This window comes from Suillus fuscotomentosus, assembly GCF_016647785.1.
Source record: "Suillus fuscotomentosus strain FC203 chromosome Unknown F5891scaffold_3, whole genome shotgun sequence".
In the NCBI taxonomy this organism is placed as follows: Eukaryota; Fungi; Basidiomycota; class Agaricomycetes; order Boletales; family Suillaceae; genus Suillus; species Suillus fuscotomentosus.
In genome coordinates, this window is record NW_024539515.1 from 1,124,145 (window position 1) to 1,143,933 (window position 19,789).

Genomic DNA, 19,789 nt, shown 5'->3' on the forward strand with positions numbered 1-19,789 from the left:
TCAAACTCTCAGATAGTGCCACGGTGTACAGCGCCGAAAAGCCGACCAGACACGCTTGTCGCGGCGCCACTGCCGCAAACATGGACCAGGAAGATTTGCGCCTGTGGTTCATCTATGGACAGTGGGGACAGGTCAGAACATATCGGCTGGCAGTCAACTGCAGCGGTGGGCCCTCCTGTGTGTCCGCGGCAGTGGCCACAGTTCAGTAGTGTCCCCTAGCTATTAGTAGACCGATAGGACAGCCTAAGGAAAACAGTTGATCGAGGGTCGCAGCGAGGCCAGCGACCGCTGCAGACAAATTACCAGTGACCTGCTACACAACGTACGTTTCTTATATGTCAGCTTGGCAAGTGCAGTTGCGCAACTTGAGCGTCTTTAAGCGTGCTCAGTCCCACGTTCACGTGTGCTTTTACAAATTTACGTCAAAGGTACCAAAACACAAGATACGTAGGCTTTGTACCAGTGGCCCAGTGCGTGTGTAAAGTTGAACGTGGTCAACCCGACTGTAAAATGTAGGCAGCTAATTATGTGAATGTCCGTATGAATCAAGGCATAGGCATAAGGCATAAGGCATAGACTTGGCATTTCTGGTGTATGAAAACGGGATTGCGGCATGAAACCTGGGAACGTCATCATCGATCCCCCTCCCATACGCTGAACCGTGCTTAGGTCGCTCGATACGCCGTTTCTTGTGGGGGCGGGGAGGGGTGTCAGAAAAGAAGAAAGATTCTGCGCGGATTGTTAGTCTAGAAACACAAAACACCGTTAAGCTAAGCGAAAGTCTACCTGAACGGATATCCCTCAGCGCCCATACAAGAAGCGCGATGCGCGAGCGCGCGAAGGTCGGCTACCCGCTGGAAGGTCAGGACTACATATAGGACAAGGTGGAGTTGTCAATATGATAAGATCGCAGAGTGTACGGGCATTACCGACCTTAATGTTGATTATCCGTCAGGTGAGAACTGTGGGTCCTAAGGAGAAAACAGCTTTGCGCACCCATGCTTTTATAAGAGCCGGTTGCACATGTAACCCTAGATCTCGAGAGACAGGGCAACGACATGAGGGAGGCATTTGTTGCTATCGATAAGATGGGCGTGAATGTTTCAAAACATGTGTGCCCGCCAAGATAGGCCAGATCGCATATTTGGGAGTTTACTCAATAAATGGCCAGAATTCTGGTTGATTTGGGGTACTGTCCCGCAAGGATGAGCACCCCGGATCGATCCAATCAGTTTGACCTACTGACAAGAACGGGACAATCAACCTCAACGGTTCATTTTAAGAGGCGATCGTGCCGTACTGAACGTGTCGCCATCTGATGATGGCCCATTAGGAAGCAGGTGACTCGGAGACGAGAGAAGCCATTCGCAATTACAGGGCCTCGAAGAGCCTGAAATTTAGCGGATTAAGTATGTATTCGAGGTTAGGTTGCGCCACAGGGTCCAATGGGGTTACTAACTGCTTCAGGGCAGGTTGTAAATTTAAGTTACGAAATTGACGTCTAACGCTATTGAACCAGTTCCTCATCGTCACCTTCGTCCTCGTCAAAGTAAGGTGGGAAGAGAAGTCTAGTGGTTCGCTGGAAGAGGGAAGTGTTGAGGTGCGAATACATTTGCTCTCTTCAATAATCTAATCTTATTCTACGATTCTGTTCAGAAGGATCTGAGACTGTAGATATGGCGTATCAGTTTTCCAGGAAGGGATGTTTCAAGTGTGGAAACTGCAAGTTCTTCCTGCGTCATCGTTCATCTTTCGTACAATCTAATGTTATTCCAGTAGGTCACATTGCTGAAAATTGCTCTTCTGAGCAGCGCCTCTGTTACAATTGTCGTCAACCTGGTCATGAGTCCTCAGCTTGTCCGTCGCCTCGCACTGTCGCTGCAAAGCAGTGTTACTCCTGTGGTGGTGTTGGTCATATTCAAGCAGAATGTCCCAATCTCAGAGTTCAAAGCGGTAATCAAAAGTGCTACGTACGTTTACAGCTTGTCTGTTGCCTGACGCCCTGTTGAACCTACCACATATCAGAACTGCGGTCGGTTTGGACACATTGCTCGCGTTTGTACGAGTGGAGCTACTGGAGTGTCAGGGGCCGGGACCGGAGTCGGGTTCGCTTCTCGTGCACCTCCCCCGGGACGTGCTCTGAACACATCTACACTCCCTCCGGTGAAATGCTACCGATGTGGAGGACCCAATCATATGGCGAGGTGAAGAGTCTCACATTTATCGCGAATCGACACTAACAATGCTTAGGGACTGTCTCGCTGCTCCGGGCTCGACTTTGGCCGATGGAACATCTGGGATGACTAAAAGCAAGACTTGTTACAAGTGCTCACAAGAGGGGCATGTACGTCTTATCTGTCTCTTTTCTTGCTTTTTTCAGTACTTGATATGTTCCCCTGAAGATCGCAAGAGACTGCCCAGAGAATGCCGAGTTGTTTGCGACATGAATTGTCTCGTTGTGCAATTCTTGAAGGTATTAAGAGATCGTCTACTCCCTCTTCCGTATATGTATGCGATGTTTATTTTGCAGTTAACTTATCTTGACATTTTTTGATCTCCGCAATCTTCAGGATATGACTTCTTGATCTGCATGAGCACAAGTTAAGATCAGCGCCAAAGTTCTTGAATAGCTAGTTTCTTTCCAATGCGACGGCTACCAGTTGTCAGTTTCGCAGCACCGACCGACTCGGACCCCGACGTTGACTAGGGAGCAAGGTATGCATAATCTATCCTGTTGACGATCCCGCTTGTCAGATGTTACCTCTATCTAACTCTAAAGATAATCAGTTGAACCTTTCTAGACAATGGAAGTGTGACGCTCTGTTATCAGTTCAGAAGCACTGATCCACGTTCTGATCGCTGTTGCACAGGAATACGGGGTTACCAATATCCCGGGGTTTGACCTGGCTGATCTGAACTTTGAATTCTCGTTCACTTACGCGCAGCCCGAGGATCTGTGGGAGCAGCTCGCTCGGTACGGCATGTCATACTCCGAAGGCAGTGTTGTGAAGAACACGCGTGCATCATTTTTGTATTACAACGAACTCAACGTATGGCAACTCGTTGTGATTCACAGGTGATCAGCAATTACCTTTCGGGATTTGGCGTTGGCCTATACCATTCCTTTTGCACCTTTTTTCTATTCTGATACATCGACCCGTGGTGCTCCGAAGGGTAACGGTTCATCTGGGGCATCCCGCTCCCATTCTCGATCACCACCATCCTTGTGCCGCATGACTGGTGTACCCGCTGCCCAAGTGCTCGTTAGTTGCTCGGAAGATCTGAGAAACCATCATGAGGCAGGTGTGGCACCCAATGTTACGGCACCAGACTTCCATCTCAGAGAGGCTGTTTACATCGATCATCGATCCTAGTGAAAATCGTCAATAAAATAGATAGGTAGCAATAGACGTCTGAGTACAAATTGGGTTTCATGCACAATACGAAGAACTTCGCAAAGTTCAAAAAATGCACGACGTACTCCGATCGCATAGTTTGCAACACAAACTTTATATGTATGCATGCGCTGTACCCCGCGCATGGAGTCAGTACACTGCTAGCGCTGAACCACGCACATCTTTTTGTCAGCCTACCATGCGCCGCAACCCCGGCTCGATACAATCATCATTCCTCTGTGATCGAAAACAAGACTTCACAGACTGATAAATATCACCTCAAGACCGTCTGTCTCTTTTCCCGATCATGCACATGTATCGTCGCTTCTCTCGCCTAATCTCTCCGGCCCTCTCTTGCTCTTACTCTGGCACCAATTTGCTGCATCACAACCTCACCATTTCGCCTTCTCGGATACCTTCGTAGCGATTCAGAGTTTCGAACCGTTGATCTTGGTGAAGTCGATGGTATCCCAAACATGTAGACCAAGATGCCCGAAACTTTGTGATGGAGGAACTCACTTCTATCTACTTTTCAATACGCGCGTGAAGTCATGCTTTCGCAACAGGTATAGTCCTTGTTCTTGCTATGAAGATTGCTCTAACCTTCTCGAATGAAGGAGCAACCTATTTGTAATATCCGGTTGTTACCTTTCAAGTTCTCGTCGTGCGATCGTCCGCGGTTAGCACCGACCAATCTCTTGCCTGGTGGTCTACCTATCACTCCCGATATCATGCCAACAAGTGGATTTACCCTCTATTGGAACAACATGTCAGCTAGCATCAAGATGACCAGCACTTTGCGTTCACTCTGAAGAGACATGACTAAAACAGTACACTAGGAATATAGGAAAAAGGCCGCGGCGCAGGTGAGTATGATTATACTCGTTCTATGGGTGCTACTTACTAGGGTCTTTTAGCTGGGTTCTTCTTCGATGGTGCAAGCCGGCGATGGCACCGACGTTAACGACTAAGAGCGGGACCCCGGCGCAGTCCTAGGGGTGGAAACGGGAGGAAGATGCGAGAGATGGTACGGCAGGCAGGACGAGGACCCTCGGATGGCCTACTATATCCTCATCATGATATCAACAATTCACAGCGATACCCATCAGTGACTCATTCGATACTATGGGTCTGTATCGATACCGTTTTCTGGGCCAGATGGAGTGATTTCTGAGCACATATATTCAGCTAAACCGAACGAAGACCTATCGAACACCAAAAATTCTTCTCGACCTCTATGTTTCTTTGTCTTGAAAAGTGCCTTTTTTTCTTACGTTTTTCGATCTATATCTACATGTACCGACCGCTTTTTTGTCAATTCTCCAATGGCAAGTCACTGGGGATCATCGATCATCGTTGACGCGCACCGATCATTGAACGATGAATGGCTGACTACGCCACTAACTGAGTACTGAACTTCTTCACTTACATAATAACAAACAACTTTGATGCTGCGACTCTTGCGACAGCAATGTTTATGCGTTACTGCTCGCAGGGCCTCTCATCAGAGAGGCTTCTTCACCCTCCCGAACTTCTCGCCTTTCTCGCCCTCATCGACATCACCTGACCCTGATGAACAGCCAGCAACACAGACTTACCATGAACGCAAGATTTTTCCGTGTGTTATACCCGACGATCATATCCACATTCATTGGAACTGATTGGTGCCCCAAGTTACGGACGCATGGATCTGTACAACTTAGTAGCAGATGTTGGCTCATATTCCAATTTTGTGCCATATTGCACTGGCTCAAGAATCTTGGAACGACGTGTGGGCCAGGATGGTGTGGTCACGATGGACGCGGAGTTAATGGTCGGTTTCTTGGCATTTCAGGAGAGTTATATTAGCAGGGTGACGTGTCGGCCTTATGAATCCGTCCAGGTCAGTTTATCTCGTCATTCTGGTGGAGTGCACAGTCACCATTTCTTGAAATTATAGGCCGAAGCATCGAGTTCAACCCCTCTCTTCAAGACCCTCCAAACAACGTGGCGCTTCCAACCAGCTTCATCAACATCCCCTCACCTTTCAAGTGGTCTACTGCTCCATGGTGATGCCAGGAACTCCGTACCCGTGGATAGCCATTCTCCTGACGCCGGACCCACTCTTGTCACACTGGATATCGCTTTCGCATTTGAAAATCCGCTGCACTCTGCTCTCTCTGCCAAGTTTTTTGGAAATGTGTCTATGCTAATGGTGCAAGCCTTTGAAGAACGCTGTCTAGCTGTGTACGGATCAGGGACTAAGTAATGTACAGACGTGCAATGAAAACAGATGTTTGAAATACAAGGGAATTAATATTTGCCACGGCGATTTTGGTATGTGTGGGCGGAAGTGAGAACTATGCGATCAGATCTTCCCCGTGATAGGCTGCTGAAACCCTACATGCACGATGGGTCAAGGGACCCAAGGCCATGTGGAGCCTTGCGACGCTCAGGCGTATGACAGGCCTGGACTATGGCGCACACGTCAGTTCGGTTTGCATCGGCAATTAGACACGACGCACGATGAGGTTCAAAGTGGTTCGTGCTGGGTAAAAATTGCTGCTAGAGGCCGAATGCAGAAAACTCGGGAGCCTTGACTTCTTTCCGCTATATCATTATCAGTGTTGGTCCCCTCCGGCGCGTCCAGCTTTCCAGTTACCTCTATTGCCTCTTCACAATTCTTGGTCTGTTGTAAAACTACATCATTGTCAGTTTCTATCCTCTTCGGGCACATCCAACTTTTCAGTCTTCTCCATCGGCTTTTCGTAATTTTTTGGTCTGTTGTAGAATCACAGAATCTACGCTCCCGCGAGCCCTCCTTCTAGCTTCTTACTCTCCCGGTTTCCAAAGGATTTTTTATGTTGGAGGTTTGGGGTAGTTATATATATTGGTCCCGTAGTCCGGTGTCAACCTCCAGTGCCAGACATTGGACATTGACACGTTTGAGTCACTCGTAATTTCTATCTTGCTATATGCCTTATAGACACGATAGATAGATCGCGAGTGCCGTCTTCATGAAGTTGTCCTCGTTTTATGTGTACCTCCTCGATTTCCCGTGCCGCTGCCATTTCCTCCAGGACTGTCTTCTTCAAGTATCTGTGTTCTTGTTCAACTTTTCGTTAAGATGCAAAGGACATACTCACTTTACGGAACGAATTGCATGATCTAGTTTAGGTGGGAGAGGCACAGCTTTAGTGGGTTTAATCCTGCCTCCGTGGTTGCGAGAGCCAGTAGGGATCGGTTTCCCTGGTGGTATTGTCTGTAGTTACATCTTGGAACTCCGCGTGTACTCTTTCGTAGATCTCGTGCATTTTGAGCCCAAGTTCACGATGAAAAGCTGAGGTAAGTACTTTGCGTACGATGTTTCAAACTTCTAGCATGCTAAAGTTAACCCAGGTCTTCAGCTGGTGGTTAATCATGTCCTCGAACCACGTGTCCTGGTAATTTCAGCGGGTAAAAGACATCAAGATTGGAATTAATAGATGGGTTAGGTGCGGCTGTAGCACTGCAGACTGTGACCAAGCTTCCGAACGGCTAGGGGGATGATCGAAGTATGGACTGCCGGAGAGGTACTTGAAAGTTACAACTTCAGAGATTCACACGGGTTTGATAATTCTCCGATGAGCCGGACCCCTGTCACGGGGGTTGACGATAGAGCATGGCTCGTCGCCAAAAGCAATATAAAGTCATATATCACGACGTCAAGGCCCTGCAGCCAACGTAACGCACCCTAAAGGACTCGTCGGTTTCCTGATAGGATACAGAGAAGTCCCATATATTTTTCTCTCAAGGGTGTATCGCACCCAGGCGGTTCACTGCTATGCTTGTACCATGGCTGTTGGTTCGGGTCCAGTACGGGACTTTGTGAATTGAACGGCTATTATTGTCACGGGTGTGACAACATTTTTGAATGCGCAGCTGTTGCATCAGTGACCGGGCATCAGCTGTAGTGTTGCAACCCTGAAAGTTTTCACGAAGTGGATAAATATTCAAAGGTATCGGCCAAATTTTCTGCAGGTGGATAGCATAAAAACTGGGATTAGGGGTCCTGGCTGTAGAGTGGCGAGATTGATCGACCCTATGGACATGCTCAGCAGCTGAGCTATGCCCGCCGAGCGCTAGGCCTGCGCCCGCGTGTGTGGGAAGGACCCTGGACACCTCGCTGATGCTCAGCTCTCAGCAACCACCATCAAGTATAAAAATACACCAATAAATTTTGGCACAAGTGTTTGGAATTATCTGACTCTAAGCTCTTATAGCTAGCGGTATTTATTATGGTCGATAGGTGGGTGTAGGCATTGTGGAGTTGAAGTACTGGAGTGCCTGAGGCTGACGGAGATCAAGTTGGAAGGGGTGTTTGGGGTCCAAAGAAGCTGTGTATATCATCGCCTGCATTTCCCTTTTTGACCTGTACAAAACCGTTGCTGCCTTGTGTTCGTTCACAACCCTTGTCTCTCTCCATTCTGCCCCTTCAATTATCTGGGCATCGTCCAAGGGATACTCTAGCTCTTGTTGACAGCGAACTTCACCTGGTGTGATACAGTATGACGTCCCCGAGGCCCCGTAATGAACAATTATCTGCCGACCCATTTGCAGATCGACCACGCCAGACCCACTTCCAGGAGCCTGCGCCTCGTGTTTATGATAGCGCGTCTGGCTCGCCCTTCGAGAGTACCACGACGTTACCCCGCGAGTTTGGCGCCAATTATGTAGACGAAGACTATGCTGAAAAGCTTCCGCTCACGGGAGGCGATAGCTATAATCCTGGCGGCTTTTATCCACCAGGGTAAGTTGAATTAATATCTCGATTATTTCGGCGCTTCTTTGAACTTCTTTTCTTCATGAATCATTAAAATTTTACTCACAAATTACTTTATCTACATAGACCAGTCGACCCTTCAGCCTATGGGGACCCTTATGCGCGCCCTTTGTCTACTACGTCATCCTCGACAAATGGTGTAGACTACTGCTTGGAGGCGCCGTCAGACCATTAAACGTGGTGTGACCCGCAAAGTCAAGCTCACAAAGGGTAACTTCATTGCGGAATACCCGGTTCCAACGCCAGTGCATAGTGCTATTGAGGCGAAATATGCCGCCACGAATACCACTGAATTCTCGTAAGTCACTTTGCAAGTCAATATGAAACTGAATCGAACTCACGCGGATGTCTCTTAGCCACATGCGGTACAGCGCAGCAACGTGTGACCCTGACGATTTCTCAGAGGCCAATGGCTGGTCTTTGAGAACCAAGATCTATGGTCGGCAAACCGACCTTCTCATCGCTGTTACATCCTATAACGAAGACAAAACATTGTATGCGAGAACACTCCATGGTGTCATGGTGAACATTCGCGACATTTGCAAGACAAAACAGTCGAAGTACTGGCGGCGAGCGGCTGAAGAAGGCATGCCTGGTTGGCAAAGAATCACAGTTGCCCTTATTGTCGATGGACTCGAGCCCATGGACAAGAGCGTGTTGGATATCCTGGCCACCGTCGGTGTCTACCAAGATGGTATCATGAAGAAACAAGTCGACGGTAAAGACACTGTTGCACATATATTTGAGGTTTGCACAAGTCATTCAATTGACATTAGCTATATCGCTTATATCTTGCCTCCAGTATACCACTCAGTTGTCGGTTGATGCCAAGCCCCAGCTTGTGCTTCCTCATGAGAATGATCCCAACAATTTAGTACCCGTACAGATCATTTTCGTCCTCAAAGCTAAGAATCAGAAGAAGATCAATTCACATCGGTGGTTGTTCAATGCCATCGGTAAAATTTTGGAGGTGAGGCGAATTGCAAGCACACGTTCGTTTAATTGGAACTTTTTTAGCCTCAAGTTTGCGTGCTCATCGACGCTGGTACCAAACCTGGACACAAATCCATCTATTATCTTTGGGAAGCATTCTACAACGACGCCCATCTTGGTGGGTGTTGTGGTGAAATTCACGCCATGATTGAGGGTGGCAGAAGCTCCTCAATCCTCTGGTCGCTGCCCAAAACTTCGAGTACAAAATGTCCAACATTCTTGGTATGTCATGGGTCCAGATCTTGCATACCGTTATCTTATTGCATGACAGACAAGCCACTTGAAAGTAGTTTCGGCTATGTATCAGTGCTTCCTGGTGCTTTCTCTGCGTACCGTTTCCGTGCGATCTTGGGTCGGCCACTAGAGCAATATTTCCACGGTGACCATTCGTTGGCTGATCGTCTTGGTCCCAAGGGTATCTACGGCATGAACATCTTTACAAAGAATATGTTTTTGGCTGAGGATCGTATCTTGTGTTTCGAGCTCGTTGCCAAGGCTGGTGATAGGTGGACGTTGACGTATGTTAACCTTCAAAAGCCGAGACAGATGTGCCAGAATCTGCCGTCGAGTTGATTGGCCAACGTCGTCGATGGTTGAATGGTTCATTCGCCGCTTCAGTTGTGAGTATCGACTACGATGTTGAATACAAATTTGTCTGATTATCTTTTGCTAGTACGCTCTGGTCAATTTCTTCCAACTATACCGCTCTGGTCATGGTATCATTCGCATGTTCTTCTTCCACGTTCAAGCTTTTGTACGTCTTGTCATTTCTGGTTTGTATTATGTGACTCACTGAGGTGACAGTACAACATCTTCTCATTGGTGTTTTCGTGGTTTGCGTTGGCGAACATTTGGTTAACGTTTAGTATCATCATTGACTTGCTTCCCTCGCAAGGCATCATTATTTTCGGCACTGCAGACGTCGTGTGTACACAATCGTTGCTCTTGAAAGATTGACACTAAGCTTGGGCTCGCAGACACACTGGGTAAACTTGTGTTTCAAATGGATTTACCTTGCCTTCCTCGCGCTGCAGTTTGTGCTAGCTCTTGGTAACAGACCAAAGGGTGAACGGACGGCATATGCAATCACACTATGGTTTGTTTCAAGTCAGAGTCTTTATTCTATTCAAGCTGACTTGTGTGCAGGGTCTACGCCTTCTTGGCTGTTTACCTTCTCGTGTGTTCATTCTGGCTAACCGGCAAGGCATTCACTGTGAGTTTCACTGTTCTCGGGTGCTTGCGTAGAGTATCCTGACGATGCACTTTTCTGGTAGACCATTCCCAGCCAACTGAAGAACAAGACGGTGGCTGAAGTCATTCTTACCTTCTTCACGCCCCCTGTTGGTCCTTTGATTGTCGCGATGGTCTCCACTTTCGGTATGTTGTGCCTCATGCTTTGTAGTGATTCCTTAGCTCATTCACGAGATAGGCATCTACCTCGTTGCATCGTTACTCTATGTGAGTTGTATCTGTTCGAAATGACACTGTCTGATCCCGTGTTTCAGCGGGATCCTTGGCACATCTTCTCCAGTTTCTTCCAATACCTATGCTTGGCTCCAAGTTTCACGAATGTACTTAACGTTTATGCATTCTGTAACTTGCACGATGTGCGTCACGCTTTATTTTTCAGAACCCGGCTTTGATTGACAACAATGGTTTCAGGTCTCCTGGGGTACAAAGGGCAGTGACAAGGCAGAAGCTCTACCGTCAGTCTCGTCGTCTAAGACCAAAGACGCGGACGCTCCTGTTGTCGAGGATACGCAACGCATCCAAGAAGATGTGGATGCTGCATTCAAAGAGACCGTTACTCGCGCAGTGACCAAGATCGATGTCAAGGAAGCCGTTGAGAAGCCGACGATGGATGATCAAAACAAGACGTTCCGTACGCGTCTTGTTGCCTTCTGGATGCTCACGAACGCTGGACTGGCGGTTGCCATTGAGAACATCAACGGTCTCGCGACTGCTCAAGATGCAGTACAGGACGCGGCGGAGCTTCAGACAAAGCAAAACACTTATTTTGCTGTCATCCTGTACTCCACATTTGTTCTTGCTGCTGTGCGGTTTACTGGGGTGAGTTATTCTAGCTGTATTTTTGTCGCACAGTTACTCACGCATTGTTTCAGTGCTTGCTCTACTGGTTCAAACGCAATCTTTTCAGATGCTGCAGGAGGAATTGAACTGTGTATCAGGTTCTCTCTTTTTCGTGTTGGGTAAACAGAATTTAGTTTGTGCATGGACTTGATGAAAACAGCTATCTACTCTCCTTTCGTATCCCTTTCCGTATTATGCAGCTGGACAATCTGAACTTCATGAGTATCATCTTACACTACTCGGGCTGATGCCTCACTCGTTTTTATTAAATTAGCCTGTCTGTCAAAAGAGTAGTAGATGGATGGTTATTCAATATTCAATAATGAAGGGCGGGCTTAGTCTTAATTTGAGCAGGAGATGTATGTAATATAAAGCTACGAGTACATCCCAGAAAATTCGTTTCGGCTTTCCCGTTGTTGGGCAAATAGATGTCTACCTATCGCCATCGAGGGTACGCCCAGAATGGGCAGTAAGCCTGCGCCGTCAGACCCTCTGGCAACCATTGAGCTCTCGGTAAAATCTTCTAGCAGAGAAGACTGATCCGTCTCACGCTGGTCACTATTAGCCGTGTTCGCGAAAAAAGCTCTGCGACAAGTGGGGCAAGACTCGCGCTAGGAGGTGGCGTAAATGGAAGCATGTCATGTAATACAAGCTTTTAACTCACACCGTCTTGTATCCATTTCGTGATACTAATCTCGCTTGTCAGTAACGTCATTCGAATGGAGAATGTCCACTCAACTCTCTTCGACAGAATATATGCCCGCATGTTTCGTGGAGCCTGGTCACTCCCAGCTCCTCTACCGGGTGCGCAGGGGAGTCCATTACGAGCGCCATTTCCTCTTCAGCCAGGACGGCCAAGAACGTATTAAAGCATATGGGGCAAACAGACTCTGTTAATACCCGTCTAGTTTGAGAACGATGTCAGACGCATGAACGAACTCGCCAGAATGTCCCAGGTCTTTAAGCTCGGTTTCTGATATCTTAGGGAGACTTGTAATGAGTTCTTGTATCCGTTTGCGAGAGGGAAGGTGAGATCTGCCTTCAAGCATTGCACGCAAATCCGCAACCGTGATATCCATAGAAGACTGAGGATGCTCCATGATGATCTGGTTCACAACTAGAAGGGAGATGGGAAACGAATGCAATCAATGTATCCGTATAATAAGGCATACATACTAGCCGCGACGCGTAACACTACAGCAAAGCGTGGGAACATCTTACAACCTCCTACAACACCACTAGACTCTACACAGGCAAGCAAGATTTAGCGACACAAACAAGAGCGTAATACAACAAACGACGTGAGGATACGATGGAGATGCCCGAGTGGGCCAACTGCGTTCTGTCTTAAAAGGGATTCTCGTCTTCCATCGGTACTTCTGAAGATGTGTCTTTTGTAGGTTCTGTGTCGCTTTGACCGTGATCTTCTTGCTCTGATATATGTGACTCTTTAGGTGGGAAGAGAGGACCCATGGGTTTCGTGCCCCTGCATCACAGATTGCGTCAGGACGGAGTACAAAGGTCCACGGGGATAGGCAATACGTACTTAGTGAAGTGTTTCTGCTTCGCAGCATTAAGCTTCTGTGTGACGGGTGTCATCAGGTTGTCTGTCGGCGAGACAAACTTGGGATTGCTGGAAAGAACGCGTGAATAAGGTTTACATCTGCCACTGATCTACGTGTTCGTGAACGCACTTGGTCTTCGCCAGCTTTTTGGCCAAGAGTGCTTTCATGCCCATTCCAGGTATAGCGTTATTGGCACCGTTTGCGACATGCCCAAGAGGTGCTTGTGGGACGACGATGTGGGCGGCTTGCGAGGGATTGTGCATTGGCTGAATGGGAGCAGAGGCCGGAGAGTCTGTAGGCGTAGATGTGGCAGACATTTTGATGATTGGTTTCAGAAAGAACTTGTGAAAGACAAGTGTCAGATAGTTGAAGTCTGAGTCGAATCCCTGTAGCCACTTGGTCGCGTTCGAAAATCAACTGGGACGCGTGACTGCACGTGACTTACAATCACGTGCTATTTGGTAGTGATCAATCCTCGGACTCCGGGACTTGAAGTCAATCTCGCCGGCTGTACCGGTACTAGTGATGCCGAGTTAGCCACATGATGTACCGCCAAGTGTTCGTGATTGCGTAGGGCCAAAACTTCCTAAATTCAACCAAGTGATCATAGTCATCTGGCTTCACTGGCCATAGTGCAGGTGTGGCGTTGCTTTCCACGGCCATTTCAACTACGTATATTGTGCACAGGCTTCTAGGAGCGCTCAAGCCCAAATGGCTATTCTTCGTCTAGGTAGGAAGTCGTAGAACTCGTGTGGAGAACTTGTCGCGTCCTCCCACGTGCCATATTGCGTGTCACATATCTTATTCGTGGCCTCCTCGAACCTCTCATGGATACCGTTTCTATGTGATGTATCTTCAAGCAAGAGAGGAAAGCTCTCCTCTCGTACCGTGGTGAGTATGGATCATTTGTCCTTGTCGAACCTTACACTCGTGGCTAGCTCAATTTAGTGCTTGTCTCCCTGTCTGCGCCACTGAATCGAAAATTTCCCAAGGTCTCTTACGTCTGTTGTTTGGGTTGCCGATGCGCGCACATGCTTCCCCTCCCGAGGGGCTTCACATAGTACATCCATCATCACCTATGCTTGGCCAAAAGCTTGGTATTCTGCCTTCTCCAGCATTCTTATTTCCCTCTGAAATGGATAATGCTACAACATTTCGTTGTACAGCAACGTAATATGCAGGGCCCATGAGTACACTTCTGCGTTACGGCATGCGTCATCAATATGTCTGTTATCTTCGCGCCCAACGGCCATCAAACAATCAATCGCACGTTTTGACGGCGCATCTCTCCTGCGACCCTAGGTAAAAGATATCTGCCTTGAGCGGCAGTTCATACTCTGGTGAAAAAAAAACTGCTGGCGTGCACGTACTGGTTACACTGCGGAGGCTGTGGAGATAAATTACTCATTTGTTATGATGCAGTTGCCGAGAGATTCGGGCCGTTCCAGCGGATCACAAGACCCAGGAGATAGCCATGTGGGACCTTCGGTGAGAGCAGTGACGCTAGCCCGACGGTCAAGAAGCGAGTTCAGTAGAGTGCGAGACCTTCGACGTGTACCGTGTTCCTGAAAAATGTAGTATTACAATCCGAATAAAGTTACGGTCCGTACATAACGTTTCTGCGCTGGAATGAGTAAGACCCCGTTATACGATATGGTACTAGTACAAGGAGTTCCTGCCTTTTCCTGCCTTGGAGAATCCATTTCCCATTCGTATTTATATAGACCTAGCCCACACCTACATTCACCCACTTGAGTTTCCGAAACTTACTTGTAACAACCAAACGTCCACCGACGCTTGCTGACGAAGTCCTGTGACGGAGAAACAACTTCGGCTAAACTTGGGGGGTCACAGTTCCACAATTGCCACAACTGTTTACATTTTTTGGTCTCTCCATCGTGCTCCCCCTTCTTCGTCTCTCTCTTCCACTTCTCTCGTTTATTTCATATACACTATCTTGTTAATATGGCTGCCAACACTTTGAGGAAGAGAAAAATCGCAGTTCTAGGTTCCCGTTCAGTTGGTATGTTCATCTTTATTCTCGACGTCATCATACTCACCCGCTACTCACCCAACAGGCAAATCTTCTCTTGTCATACAGTTCATCGAGAACCATTTTGTTGATGCATACTATCCAACCATCGAAAGCACCTTTTCGAAAGGTGTAGCTTATAGAGGCATAGAATATGACTGTGACATCATCGACACCGCTGGCCAGGTGTGTGTTCTCATGATGGGACTGCGCATCAAGATTAATTTACATTGACAGGACGAATACTCGATTCTCAATTCTAAACATGCAATTGGTATTCATGGCTACGTCCTCGTGTACTCAGTCACCTCAAGACGATCTTTCGATATGATCAAAATCGTATACGACAAAATCGTCGATTTTTGTGGCAAAAACGACATCCCATGCGTGATCGTTGGCGCTAAAACTGATTTACAGTCGAGGTAGGTCTTCATCCTTCTTTGTACTCGGCCGTCCCACACTTGTGTTTTTTTTTGTCAATGCTCTATTTTCGTGCCTCACAGTCCCAATAGTAGACAGGTGCCTCCAAATGAAGGGGAAGAGCTTGCAAAACTCAACAATGCTGCTTGGGTCGAGACGAGCGCGAAGAATAATGTCAACGTCGGTAAGGAATTATCGCGCTTCTCAATAGTTGGCTTATTTACGCAGCCTTATCACAGGCAAAGTCTTCGAACTATGTCTTGCGGAGATTGAGAAACGATCACCGTCTAGCAAAACGGATCAGCCAGAAGCAAGCAGGTGTCTTATTATGTGATAGACGCGACTCGGCCGTCCCTGGTCACCTTGCTGTCATGCTCTCCGGTTACCCAGTCTCCCTTCATACCCTGAGCCACTCATTTTTTCCTTGCACAAGTATTTCCTTCCGTTCCCTAGGAGTTCTTCATCTTATCCGATTTCTCCTTCGGGTTAGACTGTTTCTATATAATCCGCTACATTGGTCATGTCCCGTTGCGACTTGTACAATGTGTAAAATAATGGTTTCCTGGGGTCTTTCTGCCTGGTTTTCGACAGTACTAATAGTGTCTTCCCTGGTGGTTCATAATTCATATTCGTATCTCCACAATGTGTCCATTCCGTGAGACGCTCTGCTCCTATATTCGGTATGTTAATTCTCATCTTGTTATACGTAAGTGTATATTGATATGAATACAAGTGGCCTTATCATCTACGCCGTGCCATCGCCAAGGAAGCGGGCCTTCGCTTCTCTACCCTTCAACCCAACGGCCTTCACAATCTGGGGATCTCCTGGAACCAGATCGATGGCCTGGTCGCTCCACTCCACGTCCTCGCCTTCAGTATCTAGAATAATTCCTTTTATAGGTTTTTGAGTAGAGAGTTCGACGGATTCGCCGTCGCTGCTGGTTTTGACAGAAAACCCCAGATCTTCGATGGCTGGAAATTTGATGAATTTGAAAGGTTCTGGCCTATAACAGAGTGTCAGGAAACACAGACCCAGAAAACCTCATGTGGCTGAGACTCACCAATTGGAATGCCTGCCGAGGACAGTTCCAGATGCGTCGAGGAGACGTGCTGAGACAATGATCGCACGTGGAACTTCGTTCTGCTTTGTGCGCACTGGTTGACCAGGAAGGTCGCCCGAGTATAACTCAGTGCTAGAATTGGGAGCGAGCACGATATCTTTAGAGAACTGCGTCGTCCAGGAGGAGTAAAGGTCGAAGCAAGTGACTTCGAGCTTGGCCTTCTTCTCTGATAGAGCGCCGTTCGTACCCCAGACCTCAAGAACTGTTGTAATTGTGAACTGGGCAGCTGATAAATCATTCGCAAATGTCTTCTGTTCCTTACGCGTCATCCCGATCGTGTACTGACGCAGTTCGCGTGAAATAGCGAAATACGCTGGTTTGGGACGCATGAAGTAATCGACAATTGCCCATGACGTGGTCGGCCAGCAGTCATTAATCTGGTTGCTGTTAACTTGAGAACCCGACGTTTGTCCGATAACTCACCTGCCACACGAGAGCACCAGCGGTGTGCTCCCGACCCTTTCCACGCCAGTTTCTCCGCCAGAGACGGTAAGCAGATGCAAGCGTCTCAGCTTGCATGATTTGTGTGTAATACACATAACTAAACAAGAGTCAATTAAATCATACTAACCCCGTGGTGACGGCTACTAACCTGTCCATGTCGAAGGCATGCTTGAAGTTTTCCACGAGGTAAAGCTAGAAAGAAGGTAGTGTGGCTCTGAATGTCATAATAAATGTTATCCTACCTCCAACCGGCGTTCGAAGCCATCGGCCTTGTTATGGTTGTTGTTGACGCTGAGGGGACTTTCAGCATGATGTACGGTGGAGTACAATTCGCTTACCGAGATTGAGGATATCGTTCTGACTTGTCACCAGCAAGCCAATAATCAACTGTGCGAATGTTTGGGTATCCCTCCCTGGCGAAGCATGAGGAATCGTGGGTACCAGCAGGGCCAGAACTGCTTACATTCCGAATTCAGATACGAAGCGACCAGCGAGTAAATCCCAATTGTGCCACGGTTCTTGAGACCCATGCCACACATTCCCTGAAGACTCGTTGCAATAACAACATATATCACTGAACTTGTTTACCTACACTGGTGAAGGTCCCCGAGTGTTTTATCTGTGGTCACTGTACCCGGGGCGCTATAAGGAGAACTGCGGTGGTAGTGAATATTGCAGAATTTTTGGACGATGGATGGCAGTGTCCGCTCATATATGTGCCGAGCGGGGAACTTGGTCTTTCGGAAGTCCGAAGTTTCATCAGAGTAATCCACGATATTTATTGACTCTGCAAGCTGGTAATCCTCGTTGTTTCCGGCTGTGAAAAAAGTTAGAGGGAGAAACACTTCACAAAAGCTTCTACTTACCAAAGATAACGATAGATGGATGGTGTCTCAATCGCTTGACGTTTTGTTCCGCCTCAAGTTCGACGAGTTTCAGGAAAGAATCATATGCCGGGTACTAGAATACCTTTGAGCCTCAGCTAACAGAACAACAACAGCAACTCACTTGACCGCAGCCAAACATAAAGTCCTGCCAGACAAGAACTGCAATAGGATATGAAAAACGGACTACCGAGTTGAACAAAGCCTTACTTCCAAGTTCTAATGGAAGGAAGGTTGTGAGCCAAGTGCGCAAGGGCTAAGATGGTGGTGCTCACCATCGCAAATATCGTAGAAAACATCGTGTTCATATATGCCCCCTCCCCAGACACGAATCATATTCTGATTACCATCCACGAGAAGTCGAAGCCATGCACGGTACCTTGCCGGAGTAAGGCTGTAGTAAATTTAGTCAAAAAATGCTTTGATAAAGGTAGCGTCATACTAACGTAGTGAGGAAAGAGTCAGCAGGAATCCAGTTAGAGCCTATGGATATGGATTCACTTTGCATTCTCTCAAGAAAAAGGCATTGTTTACCACCACAAAAAATCCTGATGTTGTTGACTTCGAACAAAAAAGTGAGGCCTTCCTGATCAACAAGAGGCTCCTGGACAACTCGAACACGACGGAACGATACTCTCTGAGTTTTCGTGTCCAGAGTGTTTCCTTCCTGGAACTATGTGTTAGACCATATGATGTACTATATAGGGAAGGATCACTCTCACCCAGTCAGAGATAGTCACCTCGACTGTATACAGAGGTTGCTTTCCAAATCCAATTGGATACCACAATTCGAGCACTCCAGGCGAGAAGCGGAACTCAGCGCGAGCACTCCCAGAACCAACTTTTATATTGCTCTCCGAGAGGATCACAGAATTCTGTGCACTTTTCAGCACCACAGATGCCAACCCACCGGAAATCTTCTCAGACAGCGTCAAGTCAACAGTGACCCCTACCTCCAGAGCCTCCGACACATCACTTCTGATGTCAACATCCATGAGGTAGACGTTGTATGTGTGAAGGGTCACAGGCTTCCAAGGGCCAATGGTCATCAAGACCGGCCCCCAGTCCCAACCATAACTTTGGTGCACGTCGACAACCTTTCCATTAAGATCGACAGCAATGCTTACTTGTATTGTGCCTTGCGCACATGCAAACGACTGGAATCGCCGTTCCAAAGATGCAACTTCCCGTGGGCTTGCTCCAGTTCCCTCCCCTGGAAAGCTGATGTTCAGAGGTAAGTGTTTAAAATATTGAATTAGCTTACCTTCAGGAACGCACTCGAGAAGCTTATAACGAGTTCATTGGCACCCACTTTCAAGTATTGTTTAACAGGTGCTCTGTATGCGATAAACTGATTTTTCGTGCTGAGTAGCAATAAATGTCAGAGGACGAGACAGAGACAGATCAAAACGTGCTGACTCCAAGATTTTATGACCATTCTATGTCAAAGTATCATGTTAGCACGCGGATTGCCTTCATGTGGGGTGACAAAATTTATGTAACGTACAAATTCCACACTTGCAAACGTATCAAGACCGTCGAAAACAAGGTCAACGTTGACGGCCGCAAGTTCTTTCGCAGAAACTTCAAAGGTATTCTTGAAAGCCCAGTCGGACTCTCCTACCCCTATCGTTTATAAACATCAGTGAGCACCTGAAACACAATGAAGACCAGGCGCACATTGAACCTCCCATTCATTGAGACCTAGAAACTGCGGAATCATGATGAGTCGAGTTAGTCGATGTGATGTTTGCCATAATCGGACACACTGGATCTGGGATACGCTCTGCCTTCAAAAGCTCGACGTGTACGGTGGTTGGGAACTGCGATACCGCCAACCATTCGCCGTTCTTCGTGCCATGTCCGCCGCCTACTTGGGTGAAAGACCAATCTTGCGTCAAAGATCTAATGGTGCTCATAGTTAAGGTGGTAGTAACGCAGGGATTAATTCTCTATGACAGAGCAACTACAAATCCTAAGTCATGGGGGCAATCGAGGTCACCTGTATCTTACAGTAATCCTGAATATATCACACTGGTTTAC

At 47.5% G+C, this 19,789-nt stretch overlaps 7 protein-coding genes across 7 annotated transcripts; 4 read left to right on the forward strand and 3 right to left on the reverse strand.

The window, feature by feature from the left end:
- Positions 1–1,676: 1,676 nt before the first annotated feature.
- Positions 1,677–2,554, forward strand: F5891DRAFT_940689 (uncharacterized protein; the record flags this gene model as incomplete). The annotated part of the gene is made up of 3 exons (XM_041374289.1): positions 1,677–1,970; positions 2,026–2,204; positions 2,251–2,554. The coding sequence occupies 3 exons, from the start codon at positions 1,677–1,679 to the stop codon at positions 2,552–2,554; spliced, it is 777 nt and encodes a 258-aa protein (XP_041232820.1).
- Positions 2,555–4,779: 2,225 nt separating this feature from the next.
- F5891DRAFT_363452 (dehydrase and lipid transport-domain-containing protein) lies at positions 4,780–5,857 on the forward strand. Its single transcript, XM_041371540.1, has 3 exons — positions 4,780–5,013; positions 5,070–5,277; positions 5,335–5,857. The coding sequence occupies exons 1-3, from the start codon at positions 4,844–4,846 to the stop codon at positions 5,641–5,643; spliced, it is 687 nt and encodes a 228-aa protein (XP_041232821.1). The 5' UTR covers positions 4,780–4,843; the 3' UTR covers positions 5,644–5,857.
- Positions 5,858–7,921: 2,064 nt separating this feature from the next.
- F5891DRAFT_974993 (glycosyltransferase family 2 protein) lies at positions 7,922–11,366 on the forward strand (the record flags this gene model as incomplete). Its single annotated transcript, XM_041376483.1, has 18 exons — positions 7,922–8,163; positions 8,263–8,335; positions 8,364–8,494; positions 8,553–8,943; positions 8,999–9,166; positions 9,214–9,307; positions 9,343–9,411; positions 9,461–9,688; positions 9,727–9,809; positions 9,863–9,943; positions 9,994–10,113; positions 10,167–10,285; positions 10,336–10,402; positions 10,464–10,566; positions 10,619–10,647; positions 10,695–10,796; positions 10,852–11,259; positions 11,313–11,366. The coding sequence occupies 18 exons, from the start codon at positions 7,922–7,924 to the stop codon at positions 11,364–11,366; spliced, it is 2,562 nt and encodes an 853-aa protein (XP_041232822.1).
- A 162-nt stretch (positions 11,367–11,528) lies between these two features.
- On the reverse strand, positions 11,529–12,628 carry F5891DRAFT_363661 (uncharacterized protein). Its single transcript, XM_041371541.1, has 4 exons — positions 12,224–12,628; positions 12,020–12,170; positions 11,945–11,969; positions 11,529–11,891 (listed from the first exon to the last, which is right to left on the reverse strand). The coding sequence occupies exons 1-4, from the start codon at positions 12,378–12,380 to the stop codon at positions 11,655–11,657; spliced, it is 570 nt and encodes a 189-aa protein (XP_041232823.1). The 5' UTR covers positions 12,381–12,628; the 3' UTR covers positions 11,529–11,654.
- Positions 12,430–13,229, reverse strand: F5891DRAFT_1000756 (uncharacterized protein). The gene is made up of 3 exons (XM_041360129.1): positions 12,975–13,229; positions 12,827–12,913; positions 12,430–12,766 (listed from the first exon to the last, which is right to left on the reverse strand). The coding sequence occupies exons 1-3, from the start codon at positions 13,160–13,162 to the stop codon at positions 12,628–12,630; spliced, it is 414 nt and encodes a 137-aa protein (XP_041232824.1). The 5' UTR covers positions 13,163–13,229; the 3' UTR covers positions 12,430–12,627.
- A 1,501-nt stretch (positions 13,230–14,730) lies between these two features.
- On the forward strand, positions 14,731–15,810 carry F5891DRAFT_363741 (small GTPase superfamily). The gene is made up of 5 exons (XM_041371544.1): positions 14,731–14,868; positions 14,924–15,063; positions 15,115–15,299; positions 15,390–15,481; positions 15,537–15,810. Exons 1-5 carry the CDS (start codon positions 14,811–14,813, stop codon positions 15,629–15,631), a joined length of 570 nt encoding a protein of 189 aa, XP_041232825.1. The 5' UTR covers positions 14,731–14,810; the 3' UTR covers positions 15,632–15,810.
- A 189-nt stretch (positions 15,811–15,999) lies between these two features.
- F5891DRAFT_363736 (glycoside hydrolase family 2 protein) lies at positions 16,000–19,779 on the reverse strand. The gene is made up of 21 exons (XM_041371543.1): positions 19,516–19,779; positions 19,427–19,457; positions 19,254–19,372; positions 19,166–19,185; positions 19,011–19,110; positions 18,874–18,959; positions 18,469–18,823; positions 18,281–18,413; positions 18,193–18,229; positions 18,022–18,140; positions 17,957–17,965; positions 17,871–17,908; positions 17,729–17,822; positions 17,455–17,679; positions 17,326–17,404; positions 17,201–17,275; positions 17,105–17,153; positions 17,011–17,054; positions 16,842–16,959; positions 16,359–16,795; positions 16,000–16,301 (listed from the first exon to the last, which is right to left on the reverse strand). The coding sequence occupies exons 1-21, from the start codon at positions 19,663–19,665 to the stop codon at positions 16,043–16,045; spliced, it is 2,577 nt and encodes an 858-aa protein (XP_041232826.1). The 5' UTR covers positions 19,666–19,779; the 3' UTR covers positions 16,000–16,042.
- Between the last annotated feature and the right edge of the window lie 10 nt (positions 19,780–19,789).

Excerpts from the sequence above, each read along its gene's own strand:
- F5891DRAFT_363452 (XM_041371540.1), top strand. The coding sequence starts at position 4,844 with ATGCTGCGACTCTTGCGACAGCAATGTTTATGCGTTACTGCTCGCAGG. Across the intron at positions 5,014-5,069 it reads CATGAACGCAAGATTTTTCC|TTACGGACGCATGGATCTGT; the intron begins GTGTGTTATACC and ends TGGTGCCCCAAG. Across the intron at positions 5,278-5,334 it reads GGCCTTATGAATCCGTCCAG|GCCGAAGCATCGAGTTCAAC; the intron begins GTCAGTTTATCT and ends TTGAAATTATAG.
- F5891DRAFT_363661 (XM_041371541.1), bottom strand. The coding sequence starts at position 12,380 with ATGGAGCATCCTCAGTCTTCTATGGATATCACGGTTGCGGATTTGCGT. Across the intron at positions 12,171-12,223 it reads TAAAGACCTGGGACATTCTG|AGTCTGTTTGCCCCATATGC; the intron begins GCGAGTTCGTTC and ends GGGTATTAACAG. Across the intron at positions 11,970-12,019 it reads CATATATTCTGTCGAAGAGA|TATCACGAAATGGATACAAG; the intron begins GTTGAGTGGACA and ends AAGCGAGATTAG.
- F5891DRAFT_1000756 (XM_041360129.1), bottom strand. The coding sequence starts at position 13,162 with ATGTCTGCCACATCTACGCCTACAGACTCTCCGGCCTCTGCTCCCATT. Across the intron at positions 12,914-12,974 it reads AAAAAGCTGGCGAAGACCAA|CAATCCCAAGTTTGTCTCGC; the intron begins GTGCGTTCACGA and ends CGTTCTTTCCAG. Across the intron at positions 12,767-12,826 it reads AAGCAGAAACACTTCACTAA|GGGCACGAAACCCATGGGTC; the intron begins GTACGTATTGCC and ends TCTGTGATGCAG.
- F5891DRAFT_363741 (XM_041371544.1), top strand. The coding sequence starts at position 14,811 with ATGGCTGCCAACACTTTGAGGAAGAGAAAAATCGCAGTTCTAGGTTCC. Across the intron at positions 15,064-15,114 it reads TCATCGACACCGCTGGCCAG|GACGAATACTCGATTCTCAA; the intron begins GTGTGTGTTCTC and ends TTACATTGACAG. Across the intron at positions 15,300-15,389 it reads AAAACTGATTTACAGTCGAG|TAGACAGGTGCCTCCAAATG; the intron begins GTAGGTCTTCAT and ends CAGTCCCAATAG.
- F5891DRAFT_363736 (XM_041371543.1), bottom strand. The coding sequence starts at position 19,665 with ATGAGCACCATTAGATCTTTGACGCAAGATTGGTCTTTCACCCAAGTA. Across the intron at positions 18,230-18,280 it reads CATCAGGATTTTTTGTGGTG|GCTCTAACTGGATTCCTGCT; the intron begins GTAAACAATGCC and ends CCATATCCATAG. Across the intron at positions 17,680-17,728 it reads TCCATCTATCGTTATCTTTG|CCGGAAACAACGAGGATTAC; the intron begins GTAAGTAGAAGC and ends CTTTTTTCACAG.